The 21,101-nt window shown below is 53.9% G+C and overlaps 1 protein-coding gene across 3 annotated transcripts; it reads left to right on the top strand.

Annotated features, from left to right (window-relative positions):
* The first annotated feature begins 654 nt into the window (after positions 1-654).
* INPP5K (inositol polyphosphate-5-phosphatase K) lies at positions 655-20,108 on the top strand. Of its 3 annotated transcripts, none has more exons than XM_052657468.1 (12): positions 655-1,037; positions 3,126-3,233; positions 3,557-3,665; positions 6,938-7,054; positions 7,430-7,572; positions 8,179-8,290; positions 8,934-9,043; positions 16,598-16,781; positions 17,654-17,791; positions 18,022-18,105; positions 18,275-18,379; positions 18,805-20,108. In XM_052657468.1, exons 1-12 carry the CDS (start codon positions 991-993, stop codon positions 18,862-18,864), a joined length of 1,317 nt encoding a protein of 438 aa, XP_052513428.1. In that variant the 5' UTR covers positions 655-990; the 3' UTR covers positions 18,865-20,108. The 3 variants fall into 3 exon arrangements, with proteins under 3 accessions (XP_052513428.1, XP_052513427.1, XP_052513429.1); XM_052657467.1 differs by having other exon boundaries at positions 7,397-7,572; XM_052657469.1 differs by lacking the exon at positions 18,022-18,105 and having other exon boundaries at positions 7,397-7,572.
* The last annotated feature ends 993 nt before the right edge of the window (positions 20,109-21,101 follow it).

Below are 21,101 nucleotides of genomic sequence, written 5' to 3'. Positions count from 1 at the left end.
TCCCTTTATCCTTCCTACCAAGCAAAACATTTATTTAAGGGAATTCTTACCCTGGCTTCTGGGTCTGAACCTTACGAAGCTTGTTTGTAAAATTGTCGTGCATTTCTCTTGGGAGAGTCATGGTTCTCATCAGATCTTCAAAGCAATCCCATGCGCGGTCCTGCCCCGCACCCCCAAAAGACTAACGCATCAGTGATTTGAAGGAAATCATCTTTGGCAGAGTAAATAATCTTCATGTTTGGGCGTAGATAGAGGTAGTGACTTATTTTTCGTTCACCAACGGCTTATTTTCTGAGTCCAGAAGCCCCTAAATGTCCGAGGTGTAACAGTCTGCACGGGTTTGGAAAGAGGAAAACACCTGAACGTTGGAAGTGGAGGATTGGAGGCGCTCAGTGGCCTAGAGGAGGGAGGTTACCTGTAGCTGGGGGGTAAGAGTGGATTACAGGCCGTACAGTGGCTGGCTGCGTCCCATCCGGATCGCCCTGTGCCCCTCCGGGCGTTGGGAACCTGTAGAAATCAGTGCCCTAGAACCCAGACACCCCACTCGGCGCTTGTGAAAACAGACGCGCCGGGGAGGGCGTGGCGTCGACTTCCGCCGGAAGACAGTCCCTCCCGGCCAGCCTCGCGCGGGGCAGCCTGGGAGCCTCGGGGGCGGAGGCTGGGCCGCCGCGCCCCGCGGGCCGGGCAGTGTTGCGTCGGGTTCTGCTGATACGGGGACACGCCTCTCTTACGTCCTCGGTCCCCTAGGCCCCTCTCCCTCCGCCTTTCCCCGTTTCGCGCTCCTTGGAGAGTCCTGCCTCTTCCTGCGGACCTGCCACCCAGAGTCCTCCGTGCGCCCCGGCCCCGCCTCTTACGGAAGCCGAGTCGGAGGGTCGGAGTCCGGAAGAAAAACAATCGAGAGTGTGAGCAGACCGGCACCTGCTTCCCAGAGAGAGCCGATCGGGCCAGGACCGACGAGTTTCAAGCCGGCCGGGCCACTGCGTGGGGACGATGGAGGCCATGAGCCCACGAACCGAGCCGAGATGCAGAACGCTCAGGTGAGGAAGGCGGCTGCGGGCAGGCCGGCTGCCCGGGGCGGGATCGCTACCTCCACCGAATCCGTGCTGCGGGTCTGGGCCAGAACCGGACTGGAAGAGAAGGGGCCAGACCAATAGGTTGCTTCTAGTTCAGAGGCCTCTCACATTCTCCCAGGCCAGTATCTAAGAGGGCTATGCTGGGCTCAAACCCTGCGCCTCCTCCAAACTCAGGCCTCCAAGCTCTTTCCCACTTCGGCGCCCCTAGCAGGTGTCCCAGTTAGATTCTGGAGGAGGCAGCAGTGTTAGACTGTTTGAAGTTAAAGCTATAACAAAGCATTCTCTCCTTAGATCTAGAGTAGAAACCTTGTTCTTTAGATCAGCACAGACATCATGGGATCTGCCTGATCCGGTTATGACCTCCTGAAGTCCACAATCAGATTTACATAAGATCCTTTAGTGAAGTGATAATAGCTTGGTCTCATGCTTGCTCTTTAACAACGCTAATCACCAACTTAGTGCCAGTCACGATGCAAGGATTTGCTGCTAATCGTGGGACCTAACAGTGGAAACAAAAAATCCCCGCTCTGGAGGTCCTTGGGAAAACAAGGAGCCTTGGAGTAAAAGAGCTACCTTTTAATCCTCCATTGGACAGCAGGGGGAGATCGTAAACAAACGAAGCGCAGAACCTCTGGCTGAGTGCCTGGGAAGGTGGTTTTCCTATTGTTTTGTTGATATTCAAAGGGAGGGGTAGGAAGTTGCTTTAAGCTGGCCAAGAATTTCTTCCGGTTGTGCTTTTTAGAACTGGAACCTCTAAGAACGGGGATCTGGTGGAGAAAAGATGTTTTGGGGAAATCCTGCCCTTTTCTTCTCGCCCCCATTCTAAATCTTCTGCTGTTACAGATCCTCCTCCTAATGGTGTGCCTAGGACTTACCTGGAGCTTGCTGGTTCTTCTTGGTCTCTGTGGGGTTTTAGCCCCTGCCTGCTGTGTACTCGGCAGTCTGGGGGCTTCCCAGGAGCACTGCTGTAACTGTTCAAATGAAGAGATTTTCAAGTCTCTCTTTCCCCTGAGCCTCTGAGGAAGCCAGTGTTATCGAGAGCTGCTGATTAGATCTGTTGTTTCCCTGGGGTTTATGTGAAGCTGAGTTGGATGTTATCCAACTGATGGTTTTTCCCCAAATCGGGTAGACTCTTGAGAAGTATGTTGGGAAACCTGTTATTTAGAATCTTGTTGCTGCTGCTGCTGCTGCTGAGTCGCTTCAGTCGTGTCCGACTCTGTGCGACGCCATAGACGGCAGCCCACCAGGCTCTCCCGTCCCTGGGATTCTCCAGGCAAGAACACTGGAGTGGGTTGCCATTGCCTTCTCCAATGCTTGAAAGTGAAAAGTGAAAGTGACGTCGCTCAGTTGTGTCCGACCCTCAGCGACCCCATGGACTGCAGCCTTCCAGACTCCTCTGTCCATGGGATTTTCCAGACAAGAGTACTGAAGTGGGGTGCCATTGCCTTCTCCGTAGAATCTTGTTAGCCTCTCTGAAATGCTTGGCAGAATTGGCTGTGCTCCAGGGATGAGGGAGGAAGGAAAAGTGGTGCCATTATCTGTTATTTTTGAAATTTTCTGTCTTGCTGTGTTCAGGCCTCTCACAAGGTGAAAACTGAACCTCCAGAATCTTTCTGGTGGTCCTGGGACCCCATGGATTGAAGAGTTGGGGGTGGGAAGTTTCTGACCAAGCCACAGATGAAGGCTATTGGAATTAATAAAGTCCTCACTGTCCACCCCATTCACACCCCTTCCCTTGCCTGATTCCAAAACCTTCGGCCCCGCTCGTTGACAGCTCTCCTGGTGTCAGCAGCACCGGTGCTGCCAGCCGTGGCAGCTGTATATCTGCACGGAGCCGCCGATCCACGGTGGGCATTTCCTGCTTCAGGGGACAGAGGGCTTGAAGATGAAGGGCTTGTAGTTCAGTGCCCCTGTTCCCTCCAGTGGATGAGAAAAACACACATTTCCCATTCTGACTACAACAGATTGTGGTCCAGCCCTTAGCAGGCGCAGCCCCCAGTCTATTACGTGGACGAGGTCTCACTCTCCTTCCTCCATGGCTTCCCTTCTCAGCATACATGTCGTGACGTGGAATGTGGCCTCTGCCGCACCCCCTCCAGACCTCAGTGATCTGCTTCAGCTGAACAACCTGAACCTGAACCTGGACATATATGTCATTGGGTAGGTGTCCACAGGACCCGTCACGCATCCCTGTATCTGAGATCAGGGTCAGGTAAGCCTGGCCAGTCCCAAGTTGTCCCCATGGGGAACCACTATAACCTATTTGCCCTCACCCTGGAGTGTGAAGGCCAAGAGCTTTCAGCCTGCATCAGAACCAGGCCACATCTGTTGTCCTGGGTCAGCAGTGGCAAGGGGCTGGCGAGCAGTAGCCACAGGGGAGGGAGAACCCAGAGCTAGACAGTCGGCTGAGGGCAGTGCTGGATGTCGGAGCAGAGGCAGGGCCCTCCAGGCCAGGGGGCAGGCCTCTGATCTGGGACGGGCAGTTTGCAGGAACTGAACTGTGGGATCATGAGCCTCCTTTCCGACACTGCCTTTGAAGACCCATGGAGCAGTTACTTCATGGACGTGCTTTCCCCTCTGAGCTTCGTCAAGGTAACTTGCAAGTTCATGGGCAATTGGGAAATGTGTCTCACCTCTTATTACTAATCCCTAGTCCTTTGTCTCACAGTCCAGCTTTCATGCTATTACCCTTTTATTTAAAGACCCAAACCCCAGTTGAACCTGGTTCCCTGGGGCTCCTGCCTGCCTTGTGTCTTTCTGAAGTAGCTGGAGCTGAGCTGGGACCCCAGGGGCTAGTTTAACACCTCGATATTTTTCAGGTTGGGAGAATTCCTCGGGGAGGTGCAGCAGGGCTTAGTAACACCTGATTGCCTGCCCCACCCCCAGCCTCCAATCTCTACTCAGAGACCCAGCCTGGAATCTCAGAGTGCAATAATAATTGCCACTATCTATGGTGTGCTTATTGGTGGTGGTGGTTTGTTCAGTCACTCAGTCGTTTTTAACTCTTTGCAACCCTGTGTCCATTGAGTCAGTGATGCCATTAAACCATCTCATCTTCTGTTGCCCCATTCTGTTCCCACCTTCAATCTTTCCCAGCATCAGGGTCTTTTCCAGTGAGTCAGCTCTTGGCATCAGGTGGCCAAAGTACTGATGCTTCAGCTTCAGTATCAGTCCTTTCAATAAATATTCAGGGTTGGTTTCCTTTAGGATTGACTGGTTTGATCTCCTTGCTGTCCAAGGGACTCTCAAGAGTCTTTTCCAGAACCACAATTTGAAAGCATCAGCATTATAAACAAACTCTTTATATACATTATTCTGAAATATAGGTGTTATATGGATAAAACCAAGACTCAGAGATCATGACAGATTTGGATCCAGATCTTTCAAACTTAATAACCCGTGTCCTTAACTGCTGTACTTTATTATTGTACTGGTGATCTCTAAGGCTGACAGGTATCCTGTGACTCCTGCTGGTATCAGAGGTTGTCCTCTGATCTTAACAGACATGCACCTCAAATCCTCAGAGACCCAGAGGTTAGAAGAGACACGTGTGGAGGAGAAGGGTTCTCAGTCTATAGGGCCAGTATTCTTTGGGAAATCTTTAGACCATAGGAGAATCTGCAGGAATGCTCTAGATTGCTGGATCTTACTTGTCTTCCCTGCACAGCTGAGAGATGAAACATAGTTCCACTAAAAATACCTCCAAAAAGCATTGCTTCTCAGAAATACCAGAATTCCTTTTTTCCTTTCCCTGGGTGACTGGATTGCTTCAGAATTCACACCATTACCCTAATCTGCCCAGAGGCGCTGAGGCAAGAGCTGTGAGTCCTCTGGAGGAGGGCAGAGCCAGGAGGAGGTCACATCAGATGTGATCCTGCTGCTGAGGCTAAAAGATGCCAGTCCCCAAGCCCTTGGCTCCCTCCAGATTGAACTCGGGCCTCTTCCTGCAGACTTGGAGCTGGCCCCTCTCAGAGGGCAAAATCACTTGTCTCTCACCACCCACTCCCTTCCCAAGACTGGAGGCCTCCTTGTACCTCAGCTCACTGGCAAGGGATCGGTGGGATGGACTTGAGCCAAGGAAATTAGCTCATCCCATGGCAGGGACACAGCTCACTCTCTCCATGGGCCTCCCGAGGTTGGGAGACCAGCCTGAGGGCCTGGCAGGCACCCACAGCAGATGCCCCTCCTTTGCATGGCTGAGAGGAGAGAGTAGAGGTGAAGGGCGAGCCCTGCCTGCAGCCTGTTCCTGAGGCCGGAAGTTGCTGGCCACAGGTTGAGAAGCCTGGGGCTGATCCCCTTTGCCAGCTCCTAGGCTCCCAGCCTCCCTCCTTCTAGTCCCTTCCTTAGCTCCTCCTCCTTCATTTCCTCCAACTAGAACTTCCCCTACAAGTCTCCTGCCATTCCCCATAGCCCCACCCTTTCTCCCAATCTGAAGTTTTCCTGCCCCACCCCCACCTCCATCCTCCCTGCCCCACCCCCGCTTCCCTGCTCTTTCAGAGTGGGCTCTAGCCTGTGGGGCCGGGCTCAGTGGCCCAGACCTGCTCTGTGGGATCAGATTAATCTTGAAACTCTTCCCAAATCTTTTTCAGTTCCCTGGGAGTCAGTGCCCCCCACCCCCAGGAGCCAGCCCTTCCCCACTCCCATTGTCCTATTTGCTTGCGAAGGGCAGAGACCAAGACAGGGGTGGAAAGTGAAGTTGGGGACACATTTGTAGCAACCTGTGTCCAGCTCGGGGTGCTCACGCCTCCCTCCCTCGGTCTTGGGTTCAGGGTTCCCCCTCCCTTGACTCCTCCACCATCCCAGAGCTCCTGGCCTGTGGGATCAAGTTTCATAATTCCTGGAAGGCCCCAGTACATGCTCCCCACCCGGGGATTTCCTCCTTGGCCTCTGCACCTCATGCTCCGGAAATAGCTACTCGGGTGGTGGGTGTAGACAGCCTGAAGCTGTGAGAGGGTCACAGGCCCATTCCCATTCCACCTCCACGGCAGCTGAGCGCAGGCATTCTGGCAGTCCTGGGCCTTTGACGTTGCCATTCAAAGTGGTCCTGCTGATTCCTTAGTCTCCTTGTGCCTCAGTCCTTCTGCAGAACAGGGACCTTTCTTTCAAAAGTTGGCCAGAATTAGCTGTTTCCCCCAACCTGCGAACACGCGTCCTCTGTGCTCACTCTCATCCCCTCTGCGTGGCGTTCACGGACACCAGCTGCCCATAATATGTATTATTTTTCAGTAGCGTTTTCTTAATTGTTTTTCCCTAAGCTATAATGTATGGAGAAATGAAATGTAGAGTCTGGTGGATTTTTATACATATATGTAGCCGTGCTGCCACCCATCAAATCAAGATACAGAGTATTTCCCGCTCTCTCATGCTCATGTCCCTTCTCTGCATTTACTTTCAAGAATCCTTAAAGTAAAAGTTAATATCAAGAGCTACCAGTTAATCCAGCATCTTTAAGATAGATTCCTGCTTTATCGATGAGAAAATAGACTTGTCCTGCATCAAATACTAACAGCCCAAGCTGGTTTCTGAACCTAGATCTGGCCCTTAGCCATTGTCCCATAAAGCATCTCTGAAGTTCTTTGAGGCCCTCCATGCATGGTACCCGTGGGAGCTGAGGAGGACACTAGGGAGAAGGGCACCTGGCCATACGTGGGCTGGGGTGGAAGAGTCAGTGCCCTCCTGATGGTGGGATGTCTCCACCCCCTGCGGAGCCCCCAGATTGCCTCATTTGGCAGCTGAGACTCCATCAGCCCTGAGATGCCCTAGACCCCTAGGGCAGGACATCCGTGTGGTGCAGGCAGGGCTCTCAAGGGCGCCCAGCACAGGCCCTGGAGGGACATGAATGACTGTCACCCTTCTGCCCGCAGGTGTCCAGTGTCCGCATGCAAGGGCTCCTCTTACTGATCTTTGCCAAGTACCAGCATTTGCCCTTTATCCAGGTCCTGTCTACTAAATCCACCCCTACCGGCCTCTTCGGGTACTGGGTAAGGACTGAGCTGTTTTCTGAGTCAAGAGCTGGGGGCCTTCTCTCACTGGATGGGGGAGGGCTGGCGGCATTAGAGCTGGGCAACTGAAAAAGGGAATGAATGAATTGAAAAGAGGGGGTGAAATGAATCTTGGCACTCTGTCCAGGCCAGTGCCCCGCATAGCTGCCTTCCCTCCTCTGGGGGGCCTAGTGTCCCTGGGACGGCAGGTAGGTGAGCTGGGCTGTGCGGAGGTGAGTGTCTGCTGACCCTGGGAGATCCCGCAGGAACTGAGACCATCTGCCCTCAGGCCCCGGATGGGAAAACAGAGGTGTGTCCCCCCACTTCCTGCCCACCTACCAGGGGAACAAAGGGGGTGTCAACATCTTTCTGAAGCTTTACGGCTACTATGTCAGCATCATCAACTGCCACCTGCCCCCCCACATGGCCAACAATGACCAGCGGCTGGAGCACTTTGACCGGATCCTGGAGATGCAGAATTTTGAGGCACAAGATACCCCCAACATCCTGGACCATGAGTGAGCGTGCTGCTGTGAACCGTGCCCGACCCTCTCCCCAGGCCAGCCCCAGCAAGCCTGCTCTGCCCGGTCACTGCTTCCCCGCCAGAGTCAGTCTGCCCCCATCTCCCGCCCTCTCGCAGCCTCTTTCCTGATGCCCTGTGTACTCTCCTCTCCAGCTCTGCCTGCCTGGGGTCTGGGACCCCTTCCCTTTGCCTGGCCCCTCTGTCCTGCCTAGAAACTCTGGATGCTTCCCCCAGGTCAAGAACCTTGTGGTTCCTAGGTCCCCGGGAAGGGCTGGTTCTCAGGTGTGCCCTGTGGGGTACCTGGTGCTGGGTACCCAGCTGGGGGACAGGGAGGGAGGGCTAGAGCCTGCTCCATATTTGCCACTTGCCCCTCAGGGCTGGTCCCTTTGGCTTGAATGGCCGATGGGGCCAGGAGAACAGGCCCTTTGGAGCCCGCCCTTGTCTTCACCTGATCCTCCCTCAGCCTCTGGCTTTTCATCCGCCCCTCGAGCCTCCTGCTCCCTGGCAGCCTTGCAGTGAGCGGTCAGAGCCCCTGTGGCCTCCTGCCTGCTCTGACCCCATCACAGACCCTCAGGCCGCCTGCCTTCCTTTCTTTCTGAAGCCTCATTGTCTGGTTTGGAGACATGAACTTTCGGATCGAGGACTTCGGGTTGCACTTTGTTCGAGAATCCATAAGAAATCAGCGCTACAGTGACCTGTGGGAGAAGGATCAGGTATCTGAGAGTGGAGATCTGAGCCCAAGAGAGGAGAGTTCTGAGCCCAAGGGCAGGGAGGTCAGCGGGAGGTGTGGAGAGGTTCCCTAGTGCCTGTTCTCCTTTCCCAAGCCTTCAAAAGTCCCTGACCCCAGGCAGGGCAGAGTCTAATAGGCCTTGGTTGCTGGGAGCGGGGCAGCCAGGCTTGTCTGGCCAGCCTGGTCTCCACCTGGAGGCGCTCCAGCACCAGGTGTGTGTGAGGTCAGGGAGCGAGAAGGGCTTTGGCCTGCCCTGCACCAGCCCTGAATGTCCCTGTGGTCTCTCCCACTCCCAACCTGTCTTGCCTCCTGGAGGGTGAGATACCACCCATTGGGACATCCTGCCTACTCCAGCCTCCCTTCTGATACACTTCTGCTAGTGGCCCCTAGGGAAATAGAATTCAGAGCCTGGTCCCTGTGGTTCAAGGACTGGAAAGTGGCAGACGGTTCCCTCCCCTGGGACTACGGGGTGAGAGTGAGGGGGCGATGTTTGCGTTCGCATTCAGCTGCTGTCCTGGAGGTGGGGTACAGGGCTGGGGCAGTGAGGAGCAGTCTGACTGGGAGGGCACCGCCAGGTTTGAATCTTGCCCCACTGCGACGGCAAGTGCCGATCCCTTTTCTTCCAGCTCGGCATCGCCAAGAGACACGACCCACTGCTGCGGGAATTCCAGGAAGGCTCCCTGCTCTTCCCACCCACCTACAAGTTTGATAAGAACTCCAACAACTATGACACCAGGTGAGAGGGCCCCACCGGGAGAGGATGTGCCTGTCACAGATCTGGGCCTGGGAAGTCAGACCACGCTGGCCCTTGTGATCATGGGAGCCACCTTCAGTTAGAAGTGTGTCAGGGGAGCAGGACCAGATCCAGCCATCACCTCTCAGGAGTGGTGCCTCCGCACCCCTTATGAGAGGCTGCCTGTGGGAGCTGTCCCAGGAGGGAGCAGGAGGGGGAGCTGGTGCTGGCCAGAATAGGGGCTGGAGCCGGGGCAGGTAGAGCCAAAGGGGAGGGAAGACAGCTGATTGCTGACGGCAGGGCAGGGGAGATCGGGGAGGGACTATACTTCAGCATCCTTCAGACTCCTGCCCTTCTGCCCCCGCAGCGTTTTTGGTCCTGCCCAGATGATGGTGGGGACAGAAAGCTTGGCTCAGCCAGCCACTGGTGTTAAGTAGTCCTGCCCTGGCTGTGAGTGGGTTGAGTACTAGTTAAGGAAGATGAAATAGGAGTTGTCAGTGGGGCAGTTAATGGGGAACAATGCAGAGATAGGGTACCTGGTTAGAAATTAGAAGCACAGTTTGTGCTTTATTGGCAGCATGACCTTGGTCATGGTATTTAAGCCTCAATTTTTCCATCTATAAAATGGGGATGATAACAGTACCTATTTCATGGGACTGAGGATTCATTGAGACCACCAAAGGACTTCCATGGTGGTCCAGTAGCTAAGACTCCCGGCTCCCAAAGCAGGGGGCCCGGTTTCGATCCCTGGTTAGATCCCATGCGCTGCAACTAAGACCCAGGGCAGCCAAGTAAATGAATATTTAAAAAGAAATAAATAAGACCTGGCATGTTAGCCTAGTGCCTGGCACCCGGTAGGCACCATGATAACTGCTGTTGTTGTTTTTAGATTCAGGTCTTCAGGTAGGAGTTTTACTGAAAGCCTTTCTAAAGAACTGAGAAAGGGATAGGTAACCACCAAAACCTTAGACTTAGGCAGTGGGGCAAAAGTAGCTCGGACCCAAAGCCCCTGACCCAATTTAGGGCAGGGACCCTCATCTCTTTGAAGAATAAAAACCCCCTACATGTTATGGGGCTCTTTGTATTCCCCTAGCAGAATTGTCTTCTGAGCGAGATAGGAGGTGCCTCCAGGGCAGCCCAGGCCTCTGGGATTTAGGCAGTGAGTAGATCTGTCCACAGCCAGGCCAGGATGAGAGGGGCCCTGCTGGCCCAGGGCCGGAGGCCACGTGGCAGAGCCACAATGTCCCCGCCAAGCGATGGGGAGAGCGTGAGCCATTTGAGGCGTGTGGAGCAAGACAGAGTGGGGTCACAGCCAGGGGTAGTGCACACAAGAAGAGGCCACGGACACTGCAACCGAGGGCCAGCCTGGGCCACAGCACAAGCCCGAAAGTAGGGAAGAGGGCAGGATCCCACTGGCCTTCAGGCCCAGGTCCGCGACTACCCGTCTCCCCGGCCATCCGTTGGAAATGAGGATCATCGTGGAAATTGTCAGGCCTCTGTGGGACAAGCCGGGATCCTGTACCAGCTGACACTTGTCCGCAGGAAGAGAGCTGCTGACAGGCCACGTGGCCAGGCGTCACCCTGCTCATAACCCTGGGTTCAGGAGGGAAGCCACAGGAGACTGGAAGTCACGCAGGCGGTGTAGGGAGGCTCAGAGACATTCACGATCCTCCCCAGGTGGCTGTGCTCGTGATAGTGGAGCCGGGGCTAGACCTCTCCAGACTGTGTTGCCCATGAGGCTTTCCTCTAGCCTGCAGTGCCTCCAAGCCAGTCTTTTTTTTTTTTTGATGAATTGTATTTGTTTTTAATGTGTATTTATTTTTTGGCTGTGCCACACAACATATAGGGTCTTAGTTTCCCAACCAGGGATCCAACCCACACCCCCTGCATTGGAAGCGTGGAGTCCTAACCATTGGGCCACCAGGGAAGTCTGCACAGCCAGTCTTGCCAGCTAGCAGCAGAAAGGAGGTCAGGGCTAGGATAGCAAAACGCTTGCCAAGGAGAAGGCAGGTGCTATTTCTATGTGATAGATACAATCCACACTGTGACTGACATCGCCGAGTGCTGACCACGGGCCAGGCTTTGGGCAGAGGGCTTTGCCCGCATCACTTCACTTGATTCCTACTGTATCTTCGTTAGGTAGACAGTGTTGATACTGACTTCTTACAAATAAGGAAACTGTTATCTCAGAAGGTCTAAGTAAGGTAGTAACAGAGTAAGTGATGCAAAAATTTGAACTGAGGTCTGTGTGAATCCAGACTCATGCTTCCCCTTGCCTGGAGCCCAGGAAATGAAGGAATGTCTGGACAGGAACAACGGCATTACAGGGGGACATCACGACTGAAATATCCCCAGCTGGTAGTGCCTGTGGTTGGCAGGGGCCCCGCAAAGGGAACAGAAACGTTCCTGTGTGATCAGTCTGTTATTCATCCTTGAAAACCTGGTTGAGGCATCATCTCTGCTGGGAAATCTCCCTTGGCCCCTGCCAGTTTCGCTAAGAGCTCTCCTGCTGTTATGCTGCCTGCAAGCCTTGCACATAGTGCGTTCGGTGTGTCTTTTAAAACATGGCGTGCCTTTTTCGCTGTGCTATGAATGCCCCGAGCACAGAGGCTGGATCCGATTTACGACCGTCCCTGGTTATATAGCACAGTACCTGGCATGTGTTTGAACTGAGAGCCTGAGAGGACAAAAGGAAAAGATAAGATATTTAAGGAGCAGCCAGTCTAGTAGAGGGACCCACCCAGAGCAAGAGAGCCAAATAAACACTCTCGAGTCCAGGAGTTGGCCCGTAGAAGGTTCCAGAACTCTCTGTGGAAGTGGTAAAAGAGAGCGAAGTGAATGGTAAGGAGGCGGGCAGCTGAAGCCAGGAGGAGTCAATGAGAACTGTCAGAGAGGCAGCAGGTTTCACAGAAAGAAGGACGCATTCTCATCAGTCAGCAGCAGCGCTGATGAGAGGCACTTTGAGTGGGGCTGCCCCGCTGTACAGAAGGACTGAGCTGTGTGCCCGGCATGGTTCGCAGCTTCGCCCAGCCTCGGCAGCGTACCCGAGCCAAGATGTAATGAGAAACGAGGTCAGCTCTGTTACAGGGGAGGGTGAAAGGGCTGAGGGCAGGAAATCCTATTAAAGTCAGGGATTGCAGTAGGGTTTTGTTACAGTCGACAGGAACCTAGGCCACCTCCCCGCTCGGCAGTGAGCGGAGGATGTTGTGATCAGTCTAGGCAAGACTCAAGTCCAGAGTTCAGTGGGACACTTAGAAACCATCTATAGGGAGCCGAGAGGAAAACGCTTCCAGACCCAAAAATGGAACACATAGCTCCTTTGGGGCCAGTAAATTGGCTCAAGTTTTCTAGGCTCTTAAGCCTGGAGAATCTTACAGAGCTACTTGGTCTTAATTTTTAGAAAGTAAAGACATATCAAAGGCATGCCTGGGAGATACTGTGGAATTGGTTCCAGACCACCACAGTAAAGCAAATATCACAGTAGAGTCACTCAAACTTTTTGGTTTCCTGGTGCACAGAAAAGTTAGGTTTACACTGTTCTATAGTCTATTGAATGTACAATAACATATCTAAAAGAATGTACATACCTTAGTTTTAAAATACTTCATTAGTAAAAAATGCTAACCAGTCTCGGAGCCTTTGGCAAGTCCTCTCTTTTTGTGATAGTAGCATCAAAGGTCACAGATCCCTTAACAGTTATAACCGTAGGAGAGCTGGAACTATTATAAGAACTACCAAAATGTGACTCAGACATAAAGGGAGCAAATGCTATTTGAAAAATGGTTCCAAGTAGTCTTGCTCAATGCAGGTTTGCCACAAACGTTCAATTTGTAAAAATCACAATCTCAGCCTAAGTGTTAATGTATGAAAAGCACAGTAACCCGGGGTGTGCCTGTCGTCTCCAGAAACAGTTCTTGGGGGCTTCCCTGGTGGCTCACTAGTAAAGAATCCACCTGCCAATGCAGGAGACATGGGTTTGAACCCTGTGCAGGAAGATCCCTCATGCCACAGAGCAATTAAGCCCGTGTATCTCAGCTATTGAGCCTGTGCTCTAAAGCCCGCGAGCCACGACTGCTGAGCCCATGCGCCACAGCTACCAAAGCCCTCGCCCCCTAGAGTCCACACTCCACAGCAAGAAAAGCCACCACAATGAGAAGCTCACACCACAACTAGAGAGTAGCCCCTGCTCTCCACAACTAGAGGAAAGGCCGTGCGGCAACCAAGACAGCACAGCCATGAATAAATAAAAATTATTAAAAAACAAAACAAAAAAAACAGTTCTTGTTCTCAGTCATGACCATTCAGCCAAAAAAAGCATTCGTGAGGCCCTACGCTGGTTACACACGGAATTGGCCACTGAGGGACAGACTGGGAGGAGACGGGTGCAGTGGAGGAGAGCTGACTCCCTGGTCAGCCCTGTGGGCCAGCACCCAGCTCCCCCTGCACATGGTGGCTCCCTCGGCGTCGGTGTCCTGGAGAGGAAGGGAGGTGTGGCCTGTGGCGCCCTCCCAGGGTTAGGAAGATGAGAACAGTCTGAGATGCCTGCCGCAGCCACGTGATGCATGGAGGGACCCTGCGTTTAGCTGTCACCGGGTATGGAGACCTGGGGGAATATCTTTAGTTTGTACATATTTATTCTGCTTATTTGTTCCTTTGTCTTTTGTTTGTTAAACGAGCTCCTCAACAAGTTTGTCAGTGCCATTTATCAGATCCTTCCCAGTCTCCTGTCTTATAATAAGGGCTCAGTAAAGGTGATTGAGGGCTTCCCTGGTGGCCCAGTGGTAAAGAATCCACCTGCAACGCAGGAGACGTGGATTTAATCCTTGGATTGGGAAGAGCCCCTGGAGGAGGAAATGGCAACCCACTGCAGTATTCTTGCTGGGGAAATCCCCTTGGACAGAAGGAGCCTGGCGGGCTGCAGTCTGTGAGGACTGAAAAAGAGTGGGACACGACTTAGCGACTGAACGGCAACAGCAAAGGTCTTCAAAAGAATGAGCAGCGCAGGCGCCCAGTGATGAGTGTGGGCCAGGCCATGGAAAAGGAGGAAAGGGAGGCAGGCGGAGGTCCTGCGGGGGAAGGAGGGTGGGGCTGTGGTCAGGACTTGGGGAGGATTCTGACGGGACTGCACGTATGGGCTGCTGACCATAATAGGGAAGTGGGGACAGGAGGATGCTTTGAAAGGGAGAGTGGTGCATTCATGAGGTTCACTACTAAGTCTCAAGAATTGCTAGGCACTGATTGTCCAAGGTTGGATTGGAGATCTTGTGTCTGTAGTTTCTGGGATGGAACTACCACATTCCGACATCCCACACTCTTCAGAAGCGTGAAAGGTCAAAACACACCAGGAGCACAGAGAGGAAGTGACGTAGCCAGTTACCACTTCTGGAACGCTCCCTCGATAAGGTTTTTGAAGTAAGTACTCTTATCACCCCATCTTAGAGTTGAAGAAACTGAGGTTTGGAGTGATGATGTCACTTGCCAAGGGCAGAACTTTTTTTTTTTTTCCCAAACTAGATCACTGATTTATTTTAAGAGTATGCAACTCAGAAATAGGCAGATGGAAGAGATGTGTCGGACAAGGTGTGGGAAAGGACACAGCTTCAACACCCTCTCCAAGCACACCACTCCCCAAATTCACCAACCCAGAACTCTTCATTAACAGAACTTTTCACCAACTGGTCTCTGATTTTAGAGCCAAAGTTCACCACCAGGGCACCACCATTCTGCTGCTATTGCTAGAGAGCCAAGTTGCTATTGAAGTGATGAAAATGTGGCAGGAATGTTTGTTTAAAATAGTAAGTGAATAAAGCAGAAGACAAAAATAGCCTTTCAAGCTATAAGCATGTGAAATCCATGTTAAAATTGGGCATTTTTGAGGAAGGAGAGTGAGCTTGGGGTTTTTTTTTCAGTTATTTGTATTTCACAAGCACTTTTTTATTTCATGAGCACTTGTTGATGGGTTCAATCCCTAGATTGGGAAGATCCCCTGGAGAAGGGAATGGCAACCCACTCCAGTATTCTTGCCTGGAGGTAGTCCATGGACAGAGGAGCCTGACAGGCTACAGTCCACGCGGCCACAAAGAGCTGGACCCAAGTGACTGTACTGTTGAGTGCTTGCTGCATACCAGGCTCTGTGCTGATGCCGAGGGCACACAGGAAACACTAAGAGCCCTTGCTTGCCTTCTGAGCTCACACTGACTTGACAGGCTGAGTGGGGAACAGCAAGCTACAATAGAGTGTAACAGCAGCCGTGCTCGCGTCACGTGCTTTGGAAACAGAGAGGTCGGGGCAGCTTTGTGACAATGACAGCCCTGGAACTGGGCCTCTCGCTGCAGTGAAGGGAGTGCCAGGCAGCAAAGCTGCAAGAATAGAGGCCCAGAGGCTCGAGAGGGTCACCAGGGCGAGGTGGGCCTGGGGCGGAGGTGGCTGATAAGGTAGAATAAGGGGCGTCAGAATCCTGGGCTCCTTGAAAGCCACATTTGGAGACCTGAACTTTATTCTGGAGGCAGTGAAGACTCCTTAAAAGGTTTTTGCTGGATTTGTTGTTTTAAAAAATATACATTTATTTATTTGACTGCACCGGGTCTTAGTTGCGGCATGTGGAATCTAGTTCCCTGACCAGGGATGGAACCCAGGCCCTGGAATTGCGAGCGCAGGGTCTTAGCCCCTGGACCACCAGGGAAGTCCGTCCTTAAAAGTTCTAAAGCAGTGAATCATCTGACCAGGCTGTATGGTGTCTCATGCCCATCAGGGAAGCTGGGAGTGCAGAAAGGGAGTGGCAGGTCTTCAGTTGACTCTTGAGAACAAAGCCTCATGAGAGCCAGTGTCCGTGGGCAGCTTGCATTGTGTGAAGCACAGTGCTATCTGTTTTCTGTGTTTTATCTCATTTAACCATCTCAGTAACCCTGAGATGTAACTACTGTTATCTCCATTCTACTGACGAGGAGCTGAGGCCTAAGAGGGTTTAGCCTGGCAACGACGGGCATGTGCCCTGTGGTCATGCTGGCTGGCCCGGAATCCTGGCTTCACCACGCCATGGCTGGGCAATTTTGGGAAAGTCCCAACCCCTCTAAGACTCATTTTCTCCACCTGTGAAGAGGGGATAAATGGTCCTGGTCGAAGGCATGTGGGGAGATTCCCTAAATACTTCCCTTGCCTTTCCCATGATCAATCTGTAGTTGCAGGGAAGGGGAGGGAGCCAAGTTCCAGCTCAGCTCTAACCCTACATTCCAAACCTCAGCCTGTTTGATCTTCTGCTGCTTTTGTTCAAGAAGTAAGAAAGGTTTTAGACAGAGTGTTTCTGAGTCACCATTTGATTCATAAAAATGTAGACGAGACCCAGGGTCCTTGGCTGAGTCTGACACAGACCAATGTACTGTTGTTGGTTCCACAGGGCATGCTCCTGCCCGCTGCCAGGCTGGGCTCCAGCTCTCTCCTGGGGCATCTCATGGCGGCCAACAGGCCCTGGCATTAGGGGCTCCAAGGGAGCTTGGGGGGGTACCTTCCTGCTGGCCTACTGACCCTTCTCTCCCCTTCTTTCTCTCCCCCCACCCCCAGTGAGAAAAAGCGCAAGCCTGCTTGGACTGATCGCGTCCTTTGGAGGCTGAAGCGGCAGTCCCAGACCGACTTCCATACCCCCGCGCTCTCAGCCCCCTTCGCCCTGTTCCTGAGGAGCTACGTCAGCCACATGGTGTACACCATCAGTGACCATAAGCCCGTCACCTGCACCTTTGACTTGGAGGTAGATCTCCAGGCTGCCTGGCACTTGGCAGAGCCACAGCTGTGCCGGGCCACACCTCAGACCTGCCTGCCCTGGTCCAGAGCTCAGCAGGGCCCCCAGGGAGACCTGTAGGAGGACACGATTGCCTTTCCTCCCAGATCAGGTGTCCTCCTGTTCTTAGGAGCCGTTGCTGGCTCTGTCTGTCAAAAATGTGTTCAAACCCTTTGTCAGTAAGGTTTCCCTTGCCTCCTGGTACTGTCCCTTGGGACTCCTGAGTTCCATTATGCTTCTTACCTACCATGTGAGGTAGGCCTTCCTTTCATTTGTCCTAAACCTGTCTGGCTCAGGTTGCAGAGGGAGCCCCCTCCTCCTGTATCTTGCCGTCTAATGACCAAGGTGCTGCGGCCCGCTTTGAGCTGCCGGCTGCCCTCATCTTGTGTGTCTTTATATCGTTGTGTCCCTCCACATGCCTCCGGCTCTTCTCACCACAGGCCCCCAAATTGAATTTGGGCCTTTGGGTCAGAAACCATGGAATCCTGAGAGCGACTCCCCGGCTGCTTTCTTCATCCTGTCAGCAGCTCCCGCAGTCTCCCCCACCCCCACACTCCTCCCCCAGTACTTGGCTCTCTGCCAGGTTATCCACCCGCCCGGCCCCAGGCCCATCCTCCCTGGCGGGGCCAGCCGTCCCCCACCAGCCTTTGGCCCTTCTTTCCGGCAGGCCAGCCAAGCTCTGATACCCTCTGGGCAGCCTAGCAAGAGCTAACCCCACCCTGCTGGCTGCCCCCCTACCCCCGTGGTGACCCTGACCTGTTGGAAGGGCACAGTCAGGACTCTCGTCCCAGGGAAGGGGACGCTGCTGTGGGACTTCAACCCCCTCTGACCCCTGTGTGTAGCTGAAGCCACTGGTGTCTGCCCCGCTGATCACCCTGCTGCCTGAGGGCCCGTGCACCATGGAGAGCGACCTGCTGATCAGCTACTGCCTGGCCGCAGACTTCCTCAGCAGCCCCTGGGACTGGATTGGTCTGTACAAGGTGACGGGGCCCATCGGCCACACCCCCCTGGTTTATCCATTCTGAGGGCTCATGGGAGCTGGGCATAGAGACCACCCGGGGTCCTTGCCTACAGAGGGGTTGGCCATGAAGGGGAGGAGGCAGATATGATGGCTAGCCTTAAAAATGAGACCATCCTCTCCTTAGGACTTGACATGGTTCCAGTGTCCTTCCAAACCACTGACCACCCGCCTGATCCCCCCCTCCTACAGGTGGGGCTGCGCCACATTAATGACTATGTCTCCTATGTCTGGGTCAAGGACAACCAGGTCTCCTTCAGTGACAGGCTGAACCAGGTACCTTCCCCCTTACCTGAGACAGGTGTTCCACCTCGCCAGCAGAGGGGCTTGCCTGAGCTCTCCTCTGTCCTCTGGAAGGAGCAGAGAGCTGGATACATAGTCGCTGAGAGCTGGATGGGGCCTGAGGCCATAGAGCTGACCTGCATCTGTCTGTCCTTCTTTCCAGGTGTACATCGACATCAGCGACATCCCTGAGACTGAGGATCAGTTTCTCCTTTTTTACTATAGCAACAATCTACAATCTGTGGTGGGGATAAGCAAACCCTTCAAGGTAACAAATACTGGTGGGTAAGAGGAAGGGTGGGCTTCCCTGCTGGCTCAGTACCAAAGAATCCGCCTGCAATGCAGGAGGCCTGGGTTCGACCCCTGGGTCGGGAAGATCCCCTGGAGTAGGAAATGGCAACCCACACCAGTATTCTTGCCTGGGAAATCCCATGGACAGAGGAGCCCGGCAGGCTACAGTCCATGGGGTCGCAAAAGAATTGGACATAGCTGAGTGACTAAACAGCAACAACACAAAAGGAAGGCTAGCCCAGGAGACTTGAGCCCGTTGCTGGTTCCCTGAGGCCATGGGCCGAGGAGCCCCGCAACCCCTGCCACCGTGGAGCTGCATCCATGGGGGGTGTGGGAGACGGAAGGCATGGAGCAAAAACCTGCCCTTGCCCCTTCCACTCAACACCTGTTTTATCCCTGCAGATCCAGCCTTTCTCCTTCCTGGAGGAGGACCCACTGGATGAAGCCCAGCCACAGATCTGAGCCGGGCTAGAGTGAATCCAGGGCGGAGGCCGGAGCTGGCAGCCAGGTCTGCCCAGCACTGCCAGGAGCCGGGGGCCCAGCGCAGACCCCGGAGGAGGCAGCGGCATCCTCCACCTCCGAGGGGGACCCTGGCCACCCTCCTCTGCTCTCTTCAGTCTAGATCTCTGGAATGGGCCCCTTAAATACAGGTTTTTGTTGCTGAGGTGTGAGTGAAACCAGCTAGTTTGTCAACAGTGAAGATCTAGAGACAGGCCCCTGCGGAGGGAAGGACCCTCCCTCCCGCAGCTCACTTCTGAATTTTCCCCACACACTTCCAGCCCCGCCCGGGCAGGCCTGCCAGGCACATGCCCCATCTGGCACAGGCCTGCATTCTTGTCACGCTGCCCTGGGCCTTAGGCTGCCTGGGTGGGGGAGATGCTCCCATTTGTACAGGCTGCAGCGACTGGTTGGCACACAGAGCACTGGGTCCCAGGAGTCTTGACATCTTGTTGCCTGTCCCCTTGAGGGGTGGGCAGAGGGTCTGAGATCCCTGCTTTCAGCAGAAGCCAGTGGCCAAGTAGGCAGGATGGAGGAGCACTCCACCCAGGCTCTCCTGTTGTTGCGGACAGGCTGAGGTGTGTCCTACCAACAGCGCACACATACCCCCACCTTCACCCCCAGCTCAAGGAATCCAGCCCAGAAAGTTCCAGGGTCTGAGCAGAGGATTGCACCCGAGTTTGCTTCTGCTCATGGGTCGGGCTCCATGCCCGCAACGTGCCCTCCTGAGAAGGGCTGGCAGTTGGTAGAGGAGCTTGGCCACAACTTTCTCAGGGCGGTCCATGTCCAGTCCATCTCATCTGCCCCTATCCTCGCTTGCTGTCACTGGCCAGAGATCTGCCCTCTCTCTCTGCCCTGGGACCTAGAAGTGGGGGCAGGCGGAGCAGGAATCAAGACGTTCTGGAGAATTTGGCCTGGGGGGTCTTCAGAGAGCATTCTCCAGGCGCTGTGTGGATGCGGCCTGGCCCCACGCCCACCATCTCCCTTGAGTCAACAGTGGCTGAAGTGGTCACCTTCTTCCAGGAGAAGACACCTCAGGGAGCCTGCTCTGTGACCATCAGGCCTATCCTAGGACCTGAGACTGAGGGACACCAGTTGCTCTGTATCCTGACTCCACCTTGGGAGCCATCTGGAACTGTCCCTCTGGCCTCTAATGGGCCATGGCTGGCCATGTTCTGTGGCTGTTGCATTGGGGGTTAATTAGAAACAGTGGCTTTTATACCTGTGTGTGACTCCTTTGTGATAGTGGTGGGAACGTGCCCACGTTCATGGGCTCTTGCTTGACTTCAGGATGAGGGCCCTGTCGTCCAGACTAGCCTGTCTGTCTGACGAGGGTGACAGAGGTTGCCTGTGTGGGAATGGGAGAATGAGGTTCTGAGATGGTGGCCCTCTGGGTCCTGGGTCCCCGGGGGCTGTGCGTCCTTTTCTGTTGGGCACTTGGCTTACTCCTGCTAAGTAGGTAGAGTGGACTTCTTGGGGCTGAACTCAGAAAAGGTGTTCACTCTGCTCTCACCAGTTAATCCCTCCTCACCTGGCACTCCTTCATACCTTAGTATTTTTCTTTTTAATCATTTTATCTGTGTATTTGTTTTTGGCTGGCTGGGTCTTCGTTGCTGCTTGGGCTTTCTCTAGCTGCAGTGAGGGGCGACTCTTCTTTGTTGTGTGCGGGCTTCTTGCGGTGCCTTCCCTCATGGTGGAGCACAGGCTCTGGCACGTGCGGGCTTCAGCAGCTGCCGCACTCCGGGCTCAGTAGTTGTGCAAGTAAGCTCTCCGAAAATGTCACCATCTCTTCTCTCTGCCTCACCTCTCCCCAGATCCTTCTACCCCGAGGTCCCCACAGTAACTTCCCTCTCTGCCCACGACACACACACACACCTGAGGAGCCCAACCCTGGAGCTCCCCTACGTCTTTCCTTCTCACATGCACGGCCATCATGGATGCTGCCACCCTTCCTCTGTAGCTGGGGGGAGCAAGAGCCCAGAGAGATGGCGTGATCCCCTGAACTGTGGTGTCATGCAGAAACACAGGAATGGGGCCAAGAGCTGGGCTCGAATGAGAGTCCCCTCTTTACCCTGTTCCCCCCTACTCTACGAGTAGGGTTCCCTCCTCTACCCTACTCGAGGAGTCCCAGTCTCTATAAAATAACAAATAGCGTTCCAATTCGCAAGATCACTGTGAGAGAGCAATTGCAAAGCATCCTG

The sequence above is a fragment of the Budorcas taxicolor genome, chromosome 19 (assembly GCF_023091745.1).
Source record: "Budorcas taxicolor isolate Tak-1 chromosome 19, Takin1.1, whole genome shotgun sequence".
Classification (NCBI taxonomy): Eukaryota; Metazoa; Chordata; class Mammalia; order Artiodactyla; family Bovidae; genus Budorcas; species Budorcas taxicolor.
Note: the sequence above shows the minus strand (reverse complement) of the source record. Positions and strands in the feature narration are given on the sequence as shown.